The following is a 15,315-nucleotide window of genomic DNA, read 5'->3' as shown; positions in this document are numbered from 1 at the left end:
TGACGGTCTTTATGTTCGTCATGTTCCACGCGAAAGTGTGTAGTACCTCTTCTCATTTTAACTACTGAACCAATTTTGATGAAGTTTGGTATTGACATAATTTGAGCCCAGGGAAAGAAGACGTAGGATTATTTCAACAAAATGTAAGGTTTCCACATCATAAGCGAATTTTGGCGCAACGAAGTGAAATCATTATCTAGTTAGGGTTCCGTACCCAAAAGGTAAAAATGGGACCCTATCACTAATACTTCAATGTCTGTCTATCCACCTGTCTGTCTCCAGGCTGTAACTCAAGAACGGTGATAGCTAAAGAGTTTTTTTTTTCATTATGAACTTTTGTTGCCGCTATAACAACAAATACTACAAACAAAATAAATCAAATATTTAAGGTGGGCTGTCATACAACATACGTGAGTCTTTTGGCATTTTTTGCTTTATAACAATAATGGCTACACGTAGGCTCTTGAAATATTCACAAAATACATTATATGTAGTATTTTTTCTTAAATAGTTAATGCCAAAATTAAAATAAAATGATTATTTGAGACGGGTTTCTATACAAAAAATTCGACTCGCTCGCACTTGGCCGATTTTATATTACATAACTATTATAATACCAATGAACGTGTAAAGTCGAAATATTGAAATGTTACAGTCATTTATAATGTATAATGAATATCAATCGGAAATCTTAAAAAAAACTCGTAAGCGGTAACTTCCACAGCATTAACCAACTCGTTATGAATAATACCTGCTACACACCTTACGATGAAACCGCACAGTTTGATCACTCAAGTTCTGAATGATGATCCAAGAGAGAGAGCGTATTTTAAGAGAGGATACGATTGAGGAATGGGACAGGAGATACGAAGTGGGAGGGACGGCCGGAGTCACGAAGCTCTTTTTCCCAAGCGCTGCTGCTGTATACAAAAATAGTCAAAAAGATAGACATTACACCACCACGCAGATACTGACCGGTCACGGCGGATTCGCTTTCTACTTGAACAGATTCAAGCTGAAGGAGGATCCGTCGTGTCTGTGTCAGCCCGGAGTCGAGGAGACGGTTCCTCACCTGCTACTCGAGTGTCCAATTTTTGCTAGCAATAGATACGATATTGAAGAAAAATTGGGCACATCGATAACGGGTGAGAATCTGCCATCCATCCTGGGGGGGGGGGGAAAAAGCGGGACATCTTCCTAGCTTTTTGCAGGACGATCGTGGGTGTAGTTGATAAGAGAAATAGCAATATTATAATCTGTGATACTAATTAGGTTCTACTGATAGGTTAACAGCTGTGATATTAGGATAGTTTTTGGATCGTGCCACTGTTTTATTGAGTTTTTACTATTGATATTGTATTAATTTTAGAAATTTTATTTGTAATTAAGTATTAATTTTTAAATTGTATTATGTGAATTAACAAGCCCTGATAATGTTAGGGGGAGGAACTAAATTTAAAAAAAAGAGGGAGAGCGGTTTATGTGAACTTTTTTTTAAACATAGTATAAGCGGGCCCCTAGACGAGCAATTTTATTTCGCAATATCACATATTGCCACAGAATATACAGGGTGTAACAAAAATAAGTGATAATACTTTAGGGTGTGTACGTGTTTCTTGTAGAGAGTTCACTGTGAAAGTAGCAGCGCTGAAAGACCAAAATTTCTTTTCACTTTTGTATGGGAAAACTCGTGACGCTCGGACCCTTCCCCATACAAAAGTGAAAAAAATTTTTCGTCTTTCAGAGCTGCTACTTTCACAGTGAACTCTCTGCAAGGAACACGTACACACCCTATCGTACTACGTATTATCACTTATTTTTGTTACACCCTGTATATTAGTAGTACGAAGTATTGCGTAATATTATTATTGACGGTCTAGGGTTGATATTGAACATCGCGCGCCTTCAATCTAATGATTGCCAAATAAACTGTTCAATAAAATTGAAGCGTGATATTGCACAATACAATTGATCGTCTAGGGGCTGGCTTAGAAGTAATGTACTAACCATAATGTGATTACCTTTTTACGTTATAACTAAAAAAAGACAAATATATTATGACGTTATAACTTATATAGTGCCGAATATAAGGCCATTAACGTTAGCAATTATAAAAACACTGTTACGTCATAACGAAATCATATTATTTAAAACTTCAAATCCTAACAGTGTTTGAATGAGTTGAAATTTTAATAATATTAAAAAATTAATAATACTATGTGTATAAATTACCAATCTTTATAAACTCTAGCGGTCTTACCACAAAAGATTTAAACAATTCTATTTAACAGTTGTTTTGAGACCATTATGACGTAGTGAATTTTTTTTTAATCAACTGTTCAACAGGTTCATCTTTTGTAGTAAGACCGTAGCTTAGCTGTTTGTCCCTTATTTGTTTAATATAGGTACCTACTGGACGTAACAAAACAAAATAGCGATAACACTTAGGTAAGGTATACAGATCCTTTGCATAAATACAGTGAAAGTAGCAAATATTTGTAATTTGTGTGGCCAATGGGTAAGGACTAAGGGCCTAAAAAAATTAATTGTTCAGAGCTTGCTAATTTTACAGTATACTATGCAGGTAAATCACACTCATAAAAATATTGAATATTATCACTTTGTTTTGTTACAGCCTGTTAAAAAACGCATATGTTTTTATTTTTTATATTTTAATCTAATTTGTCTTCTCAGTAGCCTGTACTGTACTAGACTGACCTTGTTATATCGTTCGGCCGGTTCGGCGTCAGCGTCTGTAGCGGGCATAACTTGTGTTAACACTCCGAGAAACAGGTTTTGCCGACATTGGCTGACGACTCATAATTTGCCGTTTATAAATAAGTCACAGTGCAAAATCTGTCTGCACTTTAAGCAGTTTTCCTAGAAATTATTCTAGGATAATAATTATACGTAGATAACGTAAGAATGAGGAGTCGGTAATGCCAAGTTGTACTTAATTTTTTACAAATTTTAGTATCGGGAAACATAATATATTGTTTTTAGAATCAGGAAGATTTTATAAGGTCGGTAGTGGTCTTCCTATGTAATCGATACGGCTCAACTCTCCCTGCACGCGGAACCCTAAAAACCTGTCAATGAACTAGCCGAGTCTCATGTCGGCCGTCCGGTCAAGGTCGACGAAAACATTATTTTTTCTGCAGCACCAAATCGTTCTGTCATCATACGTCGCGCGCATCTTTTTGTTTAGCATTTGGAGCGACGTACACAGCAGGTAATCGCTATTATTCTATTATACCTATTTTCACATCTGCGATAAACCTACGGCGGCGTCCCCCGCGCGCCCCGCGCCGCCGTATATAGCGGGCCGCGCGCGCGCCGGCCGCAGTTTATAACTTACGAGTGAGAAAACCGTACTAGGAAAATGTTTTCGCCGCGAACGATCGCGATTTTTGCGCTGCTGGCCGTCGCCGCCGCCGGGCCGGTCGCCGACCGCCCCGCCGACGAGACGCTCCCGCCGGAGTTCGAGGACTCCTTCCCCTGGTTCTTCCCCTTCGGCGGCATCTCCAGCCTGAAGAACTTCTTCAACCCCTTCCTCAAGTGGTTCCCGAGCTTCGGCGAGCTGGGCCCGCGCGTGCAGGTCACCGATGACAACTTCCGCGTCATCATCAACGCGGATGGCTACAGGAAGGAGGACCTGAAGGTGAAGGTGAAGGGTGACTATATCATCGTGCAGGGCTCGCACGAGGCGAAGCGGGACGACCACGACCTGTTCGCGAGCCAGTTCTTCAACAGCTACAGCCTCCCGGCCAACGCGAGCGCCGCGGCGGTCACGGCGACGCTGACGAGTGATAACTTCCTGGTGGTGGACGCGCCGATCAGCGAGCAGGGCGCGGAGCCGGCGGAGGGCGAGCGTCTGGTGCCCATCGTGGAGAGCGGGAAGCCCCTGGAGAGCGAGGCGACGACGACGGCGACGGCGCCGGCCGGCCCTACCAGCCCCGCCCCCGACCGCGAGGAGGTCACCGACCGCGACAACGACATCCCCCACGGCACCGAGAGCGAGCTCGCCCCCTAAAGTGATATTATAGCCATAAGTATGTATTTATAAAATAGTATTGTAATAAATGTTTTTTTTAATCGTTGAATTTTCATTGTTTAAAAATCTCTTCAGTAGGTATCTTTATATCATTTTAAACATCCTGTAAATTTCAAAAGTTGATTTAAACATTTGAATTGGTTTGTAATGTTTATTTTGAATTATGTATTTCAATGAGCAGTGGCGTTCTAGTATGTTCGAGCACCGTACAGCGTACTCGGTGCGTCATTACTCTGCTCTGGCTGCTCAATGCAACAGTTATTTAAAACAAAAGCAATAATTGCAGTTTTTCTCCACTTGGAGTTGTATCACGCGATGAGCATACATAAACTAGCCAAGTGTGAGTGCGACCAATGCAATAAAGTTTCCGTACTTTGTCTAAGTAAATTATATTTTTACGATTTAAAACAAATTTTCATTCAACTTCCTACTTGTTCTTTGGTTTGCTGTTTGTGGACCGATTTACATATTTGTATGTTTGATACTATAATTGAAAATTGGATATTATACTTAAAACATACTTAAAAAGGGTATACTTAATAATAATTCAAAATTGGTGTCAGTGTCACAAGTGGTAGACATAAGCCAGGTTACCGATTTTGCTACATGGCCATTCAAGGAAACTCTTGAAACATTATTTTAAAACTTGTAGTGATTTTGACTTTTTCAGAGTATATCTATCAAAAATTACATTTTGCATCAAGGAATTTAGTTTGTAATTTACAATAATTATTACAGTTGAATAAAAATATAAAAAAAAACAAGTGTTTATAGAATTTGGATTTTCAGTTTTTCATTGTTTGGTCTGGTTTTTATATTATTTTTTGTTAGACTATAGTATAACATAAGTATTATATCGTAATTTATAAGCAGAGCTTTAAGGACAACTATACGATCAAAAGTTATAATAAACTTATAGCTGGCTATGATTTATGTAATATAGCTGTTGTATAATATTTATATAATTTTCAGGTTTGCGCTTTAACATAGTAATTTTTGTTTATTATATTATGTGTGTTATCATCGCTGTCAGTCAAGGTGTGCCGACGCGAGCCCTCATAAAGCTTGGCTTTTAGCTATCTAGTATATAATATTTACAGTCTGGAAATAGAGGTAGGCCAAAAATAGTGAAATCGTTGAAATTTTATTTTCTTTAACGTTTATAAATGTGTGTTTTGTGCAAGTATATGTATGCAATATGCATATAACAAACTACATCATCGTAGCACACATTATCTATTTCAAAATTTGACGTGGGAGAGCCTTGCTTCGGCACGAATGGGCCGGCTCGACCGGAGAAATACCACGTCCTCAAAGAAAACCAGCGTGAAACAGCGCTTCCGCTGTGTTTCGCCGAGTAAGTGAATTTACCGGAGGCCCAATCCCCTACCCTTTTCCTTTCCCTACCCTCCCCTATTCCCTTCCGTACCCTCCCCTATTCCCTTCCCTACCCTCCCCTATTACCCCTTAGAAGGCCGGCAACGCACCTCAAGCTCTTCTGATGCTGCGAGTGTCCATGGGCGACGGAAGTTGCTTTCCATCAGGTGACCCGTTTGCTCGTTTGCCCCCTTATTTCATAAAAAAAAATACCTTCAAAATTAGTAGTAACTAGCTGTTGCCCGCGACTTCGTCCGCGTGGACTTTAGTTTATAGTTGTTCCCATACATTGATTGAGTCGTTTACGCGCAAATCAGAAAACTATATAATTGTGTGGGAACCGCACATTTTTCCGGGACAAAATCATTCCTTGTCCCAGATTCAAATTAGTATCTCCAATCTCCATGCCAAATAGTTAAGGCGAGAATCATAAAAGTTTATTGTGCGGGAACCGCATATTTTCCGGGATAAAAAGTATCCCTTGTCCTTTCCCCAGACTGAAAGTATTGCCATACTAAATTTCATCAAAATAGATTGAATAGTTTAGGCGATAATCATAAAAGTTTATTGTGCGGGAACCGTACATTTTCCGGGGCAAAATTAGTATTCCTTGTCTGTTCCAGAGACTCAAAGTATCTCCATACCAAATTCCATCAAAATAGATTGAATAGTTTACGCGCAATAATAAAAGTATATTGTACAGTAACCGTACATTTTCCGGGATAAAATGTATCCTATGTTCTTTTTCGGGACTCAAAGTATCTTTATACCAAATTTCAGGAAAATGGGTCCAACCGTTAATGCGTGATGTCGTGACCACGCGAAAAATAACGTTTCACGCAGCTTCGCCCTCGTAATTTAGATATTTCACAGAAAATTAGTCCACAAAAAATAGCCTATGATCCTTCACGTGGTCTACTTCTTATCTGTGCCAAATAACAGAAAAATTGATGCAGTAGTTCGTGAGATAAGCCCTTTCAAATAATTTCCCCCGTTTTTTTCTACATTTTCCTCTATTTCTTCGTTTCTATTAGTCTAAGCACGATAGAATATAGCCTTTAGCATTTCTCGATAAATGGGCTATCTAAAACTAAAAGAATTTTGCAAATCAGACCAGTAGTTCCTGAGATTAGCGCGTTCAAATAAGCCCTTTCACATAATTTCCCCCATTTTTCCCACATTTTCCTCTATTTCTTAGCTCCCATTAGTCTTAGCGTGATAAAATATAGCCTACAGCCTTTCTCGATAAATGGGCTATCTAACACTGAAAGAATTTTTCAAATCGGACCAGTAGTTCCTGAGATTAGTGCGTTCAAATAAGCCATTTCAAATAATTTCTCCCGTTTTTTCCACACTTTCCTCTATTTTTTCGTTACTCTTAGTCTTAGCGCGATAAAATATAGCCTATAACCTTCCTCAATAAATAGGCTATCTAACACTGAAAGAATTTTCCAAATCGGACCAGTAGTTCCTGAGATTAGCGCGTTCAAACAAACAAACAAACAAACTCTTCCCAATTATAATATTAGTATACATAGATAACAGTGCAAGATCAACTTTTTTATCTGCCGACTCTAAACTACCTATTATCATTATAATAAAAAAATGTCTGTATGCTTTTGCTATTATTCGAATTATCGAATATACGTAAAATATTCTGAAGAATCAATAACCATAAATAACAATAATTGCATTGTGACGGTGCACGGTGGGGAGAGTTTAATACCGAAATGAGCGATAAGCGCAAAATAACGCCGCTCTAGCGCTACCCGCGCCTGCTGGCGAGCACTGACAGTGAGAAGCCTGTCTCTGGTATGTTTTCTTCGCGTGTGTTCACAATGATGGCACTACTTGCCGTATGCGTCGTTGTCTCCGCCAGGCATCGCACTGACTCCACCGCAGACCGGCCGGCAGACCGGACTGGACACCGAGAGAATGGAACCTTTCCTCACCGCAGTAAATACAATAAGGACAGAAAAGCCAAATCATTAAAAATCATAATCAAGGAAGCATTAGAAAAACAAAAATACCTGCACAGATCGTGGAACTGGGTCGAGACCACCGACAAAAACAGGCGAGTCATCACCAAAGCCAAGGGTTATAAGAGGAGCGAAATGCGGGTGGTGGTGAAGAACAATTGGTTAAAAGCATCCGGAAAGAGTATTACGGCACGCGGACATAATATGCTCACCCACTCGGTACCCTTACCGGCAAACGCAGTTGTCTCTGCCATCAATGCCACGTTGACCAGCGACGGATACCAGGTCTTGGACATTCCCATCGACAAGCGGGCACCGAAGTCGTCGCAACGCGAACGGAACGTGCCCATAGTGGAGAGTGGGAAGCCCATGGATAGCAAGCACTTGAATATTACCCACCTTTATGGCGATAGCAGTAACTCGCATACTAGTTTGAACATCGAAAAAGACTGGATCAAATTAGAAAACGACCACAGACCGTGGCACTGGATCGAGGCCACTGACAAAAACATGCGAGTCATCATCAAAGTCGAGGGGTATAAGAGGAGCGAACTGCGGGTGCGGGTGAAGAACAATTGGGTAAAAGCATCCGGAAACAGTGCTACGGCACTCGTACAGATGTTCATCCACACGGAATCCTTACCGGCAAACGCGGTTGTCTCTGCCATCAATGCCACGTTGACCAGTGACGGATACCTGGTCGTGGACATTCCTATCGACAAGGGGGCACCGAAGTCGTCGCAGCGCGAACGGAACGTGCCCATAGTGGAGAGTGGAAAGCCCGTGGATACTCGTAGCAAACACTTGAATATTGCCCAACTTTATGGCTACAGCAGTGACTCAGATACTAGCTGGGACACCACCTCTGACATCAGTTCGGACACCACCTCTGACATCAGTTCGGACACCACCTCTGACATCAGTTCGGACACCACCTCTGACATCAGTTCGGACACCAGCTCGGACATAAGCTATAGCTCTAGGGACTAGAGTTTTTAAGCAGATTTAATTGGAGCAATGATGAGGCTTTAGCCGCGTCATATTTTCAAGGAAATAAAAAATTGAAAATGAAATAATCTGTAGTAGGTAGTAATAAGTATTAAGTATGTTCTGTGATGCATTTTCTTGTCTCCCTTATGATTAAGAGGAAGGAAATGTGATATGAAAAAAAAACCCTGCTTAAAAAAATGTTAGCCTCTAGGACAATACGATAGCAATTTGTACATATTCCAAAACTATGACAACCTTAGAAAAAAATCATGTCCTCTGCACATTAATATTATGTGGAGTAATTTTTTAAATTTAATCTATAATATAAAAATGAGTCGCTGAATGTGTTGCTAAGCGCAAAACTCGAGAACGGCTGAACGGATTGGGCTAATTTTAGTCTTAAAATATTCGTAGAAGTCCAGGGAAGGTTTTAAAGTGACACGAAGTTCACCGGGACAGCTAGTTGGTAATAAATTTATCATAATAATACCGAAAATAAAATCTTTATGCAGTCTGTAGCTATAAAAAAGTCGTCAGTTCACTTCAGGGTCTAGGTCTAGGTCTAGTCGTAACAATTAACAAATATTGTTACGGCTAGACCCCGAAGTATGGCTACGCCTACTTTCAGCCGGTTAAAACTAGATGTAATCATTTACTGTCGGATAAATCTATTATTAGCCGATTGTTTCTGGTAAATTAAGTTGTAGCTGTAATCTTACTGGCTAGTACTCTAAACGATCCCTGGTTCATTATAGGTTTAGCCACGGTTGTGCCGGTCACATCGTAAAAATTTCAGCTCTATGAAAAGTTTTTCCCTCGTAAAGTTGCTGATACAGTCCGGTAGGGAGCAGAACATAAGGGTCTTATTTAATGTATTGTAGTTGAATGTGAGGACAAATGACTAAGGCTGTAAAAAGATAATAACCAGTACGGCACTAACTTTTCAAGATACACGGTGCGCGAGTAACATTTTTAAGGCATTGAAGTTGTTTTAAAAAAAACAGTCAATGCTTCAAAAAAAGGAAACACAGGCTACCTACACCTAAGACCTCATACAGGCTATGTGTATATCATTAATATGGCGGTGTGAGCTGAGAGTTGAAGGTGACAGTAATAATATAAGTGATAGAAAAAATTCACCATTAATATTGATTAAAACGGTACAATTAGAACGATTTTAATTATTGCCAGCAAGTTTATTATGACGCCATTAGGAAAAAAGTAGTTTATCATTATTTACTTACTTACCTATATTTTTATATTTTTTTCTGGTCTTCTGGGTTGTGATCATGAAGCTAATAATATAGAGCTTCGTGGTTGTGATTGTGCACCAGACTTGGCAACATTATGTAGAATAAAGTATGATGATTTTATACCGGTGCGTTAGCATTAGAAAGAAAGAACAGAAAGAAGAAAGGAAAAAATATTTTCAATACTTACACACAAGACACAATAATTATAATATAACCATTACCATTACTTTGTAACCATTTCAATTTACTTACCTATTTTAATTTTATGACACATAAACTTTTAATACAAAACGATTACAAGGCCTACCCGAGCGTCGGAAAACCGCGTGTGCTAGAGAAGATGTTTTCGTCGCGTAGCTTCGCCGTATGCGCGCTGCTGACCGTCGCCGCCGCCGCGGGCCCCGCCGTCAACCCGAAGCTCGCTCTCGCAGACAAGAAGATCCCAGCGCGCCGCCTTTACAAAGAGCCTGACCTCGCCACCGTCGACAGGGCGAACTATTACAGCAGATTGCTCGAGCAGTGCTGGACCGAGGTGACCGACGACAACTACCGCGTCATCATCAACGTCGATGGCAACCGCAAGGACGAGCTGACGGTGTCTCTGCAGGACTCCAACGTGATAGTGGTGAAGACGGCCACCGAGACGTTCCGCGACGTGCTTCGGGGCAAGGAGGTCCTCAACAAGATCACGTTCACCGAAACTCGCCAAGTGCCACCCAAGGTCATCGCCGCCGCCGCCACGGCCACGCTGACGAGCGACGGCTTCCTCGTCGTGGACTTGCCTCTCGATGCCAAGGCGGCAGACCAGACACCCTACGATAGGAACGTGCCCGTGGTGGAGAGCGGGAAGCCGCTGGGGAGCAAGAGACCCGCTCCCCCGCCCACGAAGCTGACGCCCGACGAGGCGTACTGGCTCGTGTGGTACATGGTCTCCTCGCTGCTGAAGAGTCTGGCGTTATACGCCAACATCGAAACTAAAATCGAGGCCACCGATGACAGCTTCCGTTTCATTACAAAACTTCGAAACGCCACGGACGTGACGAAGGACGACGTGGAGGTGTTCACGAACGCCGGCTACGTGTTCATGAGCAGCTTGACCGGCCAAGTGGCCGACAGTTACAGGCTGCCGAGGAACTGCGACGTCGACGCGATCACGGCGGCGCTGACCAGCGACGACTACCTGGTCGTGGAAGTCCCCATCGTCGAGGGGGCCGCGAAACCGGCGTGGGGTGTAAAGGAGGTCCCTGTCGAGGAGCTCGGATTGACGCTGGAGGAGATGGCTGACAGACTGGAGACCGAAAACGACGATGGCGACAAGGAGGTGGTTAAGGACGACGACGCTGACAAGTCACAAGAAGATAAGCTAGTGAAAGTTGCATTTTAGTGTAAAATAAAGTAGCTACGCTTTTGCCACATTGGTTGCTTATTGGTACTTTTAATAGACGCAATTTTTTATCAGACCACACGACGAGTAGGGCTCGCGCACGATTCATCTTCGTCATCGCAATAATATTATGCTGATTAAGGTTGAAGTCAAACGAGTGTAATAAAATCTTGGAAATCTAGCTATAGTTAGACTTAGACTACTATAGTGGTTCTCTTGAGTTACAGCCAGCGGGGCTAAAATGGTCACATTTAGCAATTCCTCTCAATCAATTCAATTGTCAAAACTGTCAAACTGACAAATGTCAAATCAGTACAAAATTACAGAAATGAATTGCAAGTAGAGTTGCATTTTGCGATTTTAGAAAAATGAATCAAATTATGATTCATATCATGATTCTTCAAAGCGACCATTTTAGCCCCGCTGGATAAATACGGATAGACGGACAGACGTCGAAGTCTCAGTAATAGGGTCCCGTTTTTACCCATTGGGTACGGAACCCTAAAAACTTTAAAATAATAATTTTCAATATGTGTTATTAGTTACGAGCTTTTGCCCGCGGCTTCGCTCGCGTTAAGTAACTTTCATCCCCTATTTGAACCCCTTGGGGTTGGAATTTATCAAAATCCTTTCTTAGCGGATGCCTACGTCATAACATCTACCTGCATGCCAAATTTCAGCCCGATTTGTCCAGTGGTTTGGGCTGTGCGTTGATAGATCACTATGTCAATCAGTCAGTCACCTTTGAGTTTTATATATATAGATTACTTATTAGTTCTCTTCGCAACAGTGATGTGCGATGTTTTCCTCTGGTGAGTGGTGGACTGTGTACACGCGATGTGTAAGTATGTCAATTTCCCGCCACACACGTTTCGACACACGAGCCATCCATTGTATTGTATGTTGATCGAAATTAACGCGATTTTAACAACTTTTTTTGTGGTTGTTCGAAACTTGAAAATATCGCATACGGATGTTTTTCTAATTTGACATGTATTTTTTATTTATCAGAAAAGAATGCGATTCTGTTTTCCCTTTATAATAATTTTGAAATTATCTGAAAAGACAGGGATTATAATCTTTTGACAAGTTTTTTCGGTTGTTCCAATTTCGAATATTAATAACTCTCGTACTTCCTTGCTACTCTTCCCAGACAGTAGGCCTACTACGATACCGTTTTGAAACTCAAACAATCGGACGAATATGCCGCGTCCTGCTCTAACAACGTCATTTCACGTTTGTTAGAGAAGGACGCAACATTCTCGTACGATTGTTTGAGTCTCAAAACCGCTACGTGGTACGGGCCCTGGCTCTACCTAGTGTAGAGGCATTTTATGTATACAGTGTGTAACAAAAATAAGTGATAATACTTTAGGATGTGTACGTGTTCCTTGTAGAGAGTTCACTGTGAAAGTAGCAGCGCTGAAAGACGATTTTTTTCTTTCACTTTTGTAGGGGCAAGGGCCCGAGCGTCACGAGTTTCCCCATACAAAAGTGAAAAAAAATTTTGGTCTTTCAGCGCTGCTACTTTCACAGTGAACTCTCTACAAGGAACACGTACACACCCTAAAGTATTATCACTTATATTATATTTAATATTATGTATACATAATATGTATGTGATGTACATGTATTAGTATGCATAATTCAATCATATATTATATGATTGAATTATGCATACTAATACATGTACTACATCACATACTGATAGATAGTTTGTCTAAGCTTTGTTGGCGTCCGGCGTGTAAATTCGTTTTTGTGAAGAAAAACATTTTTTTGCCATCAATTCCAATTTTCATTAGATACCGGAACTCAAATTGTTATTTTGTCTTTCACAAAGATATAAAGGTATAACAAACAAATTAATATACGTTTATAACAGAAATAGAGTAAACCAAGAAAAATTGGCCAAGTGCGAGTCGGACTCGCGCACGAAGGGTTCCGTACCGTTATAGAGCAAAATAGGCCAAAAATGTGTTTTAGTATGGCAGCCCCTTAGATTTTTATTTTATTTTAATGTTATTATTAATTATTAAAGAACACATTATAATTTAGGTATTTTTGGAAATTTCAAGTGCGTACCTGTTTCCATTATTGATAACGGGCAAATAATCTAAAAAATCACGTTTGTTGTATGAAAGCCCCTCTTAGATATTAATTTTATTTTGTTTTTAGTATTTGTTGTTATAGCGGCAATAGATAATATACCGTACACAATCTGTGAAAATTTCAGAAGTTTAACTTTAGCGGTTCTTGTGATACAGCCTGGAGACACGCGGACGTACGGACGGACGGACGGACAGATGGACTAACAGATGGACAGACAACGAAGTCTTTACCCTTTGGGACCGGAACCCTAAAAACAGGACTTTATCGCGGCAAAATGTACGCTTTACGTAGACATAATTATTTTGTGCATCTTAATTTTATACTAGATGGCCCCAAAGAATTCGCAATATTATGCCAGTTCAAAGCAAATACCACAATACTAATAAATACAGTAGCGTCACTCAGCTCAGCCATGCTGGAAAACCAATATCCTGGAACACATACAAATTCAACGCAGTAAATCATGATTTTTGAAGTGAAAACTTCTTTAGCGGCGTTGAGCAATTTTGTGGGATGGGTAAAAACTGTGAAACTCGCGTCAGATGCTCGTGCTGATCGAAAAACCGTAAGACGGTTGGAGAGTAGTGTCATGTAGTGTTGTAACTTGTAACATCGAAATCGATTAATCGAACAATCGATTATTTTTTTTTTGATTGTCGATATTTTTTAATCGATTGTAAGGGTTTCGATTAATTAAAAAAAAAAACGATTTTTAAAAATCGATTTTCATAAAAAATGGGTTAAAAATTTAATCGATTGTAAGGGTTTCGATTAATAAAAAAATCGATTTTTTTAAAATCGATTTTCATAAAAAATGGATTAAAAAAATTGTAAGGGTTTCGATTAATTAAAAAAATCTATTTTTTAAAAACCGATTTTCATAAAAATGGGTTAAAAAAAATTATGCACAACGTTAATAATAAAGTTTTCACTTCTGCCGGCACTCCCGGGGTGCAACCCGTCTTTTTTATAAACTAGGGCAAACGAGCAAAATACGGATTACCTGATGGAGCGGCTATGGACTTTTGCAACATCAAAAGAGCTGTAGGTGCTTTACCGACCTTATAAGAGGAAATACGCTCTTATAAGGTCTTGAAGATTTGCAGGTCGTCATGGTCCGGAAATATTGGCGACAGTTTGTTCCAGAGTTTACACATGACATACAGTCTATTGTATATCATATCATAGTATAGATGGGACTAACTTCCTCACTCTCAATTTCAATTGCTCTACTGACTACTACATATCATAATATACTGTGTAATGCTCCTTGGCATCTAATTAATTAATGTTAAATAAGCTGGAAATTTCTCTATGCTTCCTTTAACGACGTTTTCGGTCTTCATCGAGCGAATATTATGGACTTAGAATTAAATAATTTCAGCAAACTGAGAATTATTACGTCATAATTTCTGTGAGATGTTTGTGGGTACGCAGCAGATACTATAGTAAATAGCAATGTACTCTAATAACACAGGGTGCAATTAAAACTTCCGGCCAAACTTCGATACATTGAGCCTTGTTCAAAATAAAAATACACGTATCTTTTCTTTTATAATCACTCAGTACTAAAATGTTGAGAAATAGCTTCCGAGAGTTTTCCTAAAAACACCACAATTATGGGCACGCGCCTCCCTCCCGTCCTCCCGTCACCCCGCGCGTCACCTCCGCTCTACCCACCGCAGCGAAGTGACCAGTCTGCAAGGATTTTAAATGGTATACAATATTATGTTTTTGTTAAGAAATAAATAAAAGAGTATAATTTGTATGTATAGGCTTGTCACTCAAAAATCTGTCATTTCTCCTTTGTGTGTGTTGTAGTGTGTGTAATGTTTTATTTGTTAAAAAAATGTATGATAAAAGCATAATTTTAAAATAATATTAGTTAGATGCACTCCTTCACCATATAAATTATAAACTATAACTGTGCAAAGTTTCATGCACCTACGTTTCCCCATTTTTCGTAAAAAGGGTTATAAAGTTTTACGTTCGCGTATTAATATTATGATGATGATTAAGTATAGAAGTATGGACTGTCAATTTTTCTTCACCAATAGATAAAAGTAGAATGAATTAAAATGTACTCTATCAACAACATATTATTATTTTCTTTTCAAAACAAGAATATCTTTTTACATTTCCAGAATCCCCAATCGGTTGGCACTTCAC

The 15,315-nt window shown here is 39.9% G+C and overlaps 3 protein-coding genes across 3 annotated transcripts; all 3 read left to right on the top strand.

Annotated features, from left to right (window-relative positions):
• Positions 1-3,337: 3,337 nt before the first annotated feature.
• LOC121730561 (alpha-crystallin A chain-like) lies at positions 3,338-4,096 on the top strand. The gene has a single exon (XM_042119666.1). It carries the CDS (start codon positions 3,383-3,385, stop codon positions 4,031-4,033), a length of 651 nt encoding a protein of 216 aa, XP_041975600.1. The 5' UTR covers positions 3,338-3,382; the 3' UTR covers positions 4,034-4,096.
• Positions 4,097-7,269: 3,173 nt separating this feature from the next.
• Positions 7,270-8,427, top strand: LOC121730722. Its single transcript, XM_042119861.1, has one exon. It carries the CDS (start codon positions 7,270-7,272, stop codon positions 8,398-8,400), a length of 1,131 nt encoding a protein of 376 aa, XP_041975795.1. The 3' UTR covers positions 8,401-8,427.
• A 1,510-nt stretch (positions 8,428-9,937) lies between these two features.
• LOC121730557 lies at positions 9,938-11,068 on the top strand. The gene has a single exon (XM_042119660.1). The coding sequence runs from the start codon at positions 9,994-9,996 to the stop codon at positions 11,035-11,037; it is 1,044 nt and encodes a 347-aa protein (XP_041975594.1). The 5' UTR covers positions 9,938-9,993; the 3' UTR covers positions 11,038-11,068.
• The last annotated feature ends 4,247 nt before the right edge of the window (positions 11,069-15,315 follow it).

This window comes from Aricia agestis, chromosome 9 (genome assembly GCF_905147365.1).
Source record: "Aricia agestis chromosome 9, ilAriAges1.1, whole genome shotgun sequence".
Lineage (NCBI taxonomy): Eukaryota > Metazoa > Arthropoda > Insecta > Lepidoptera > Lycaenidae > Aricia > Aricia agestis.
This window is presented reverse-complemented; position numbering and strand designations above follow the sequence as displayed.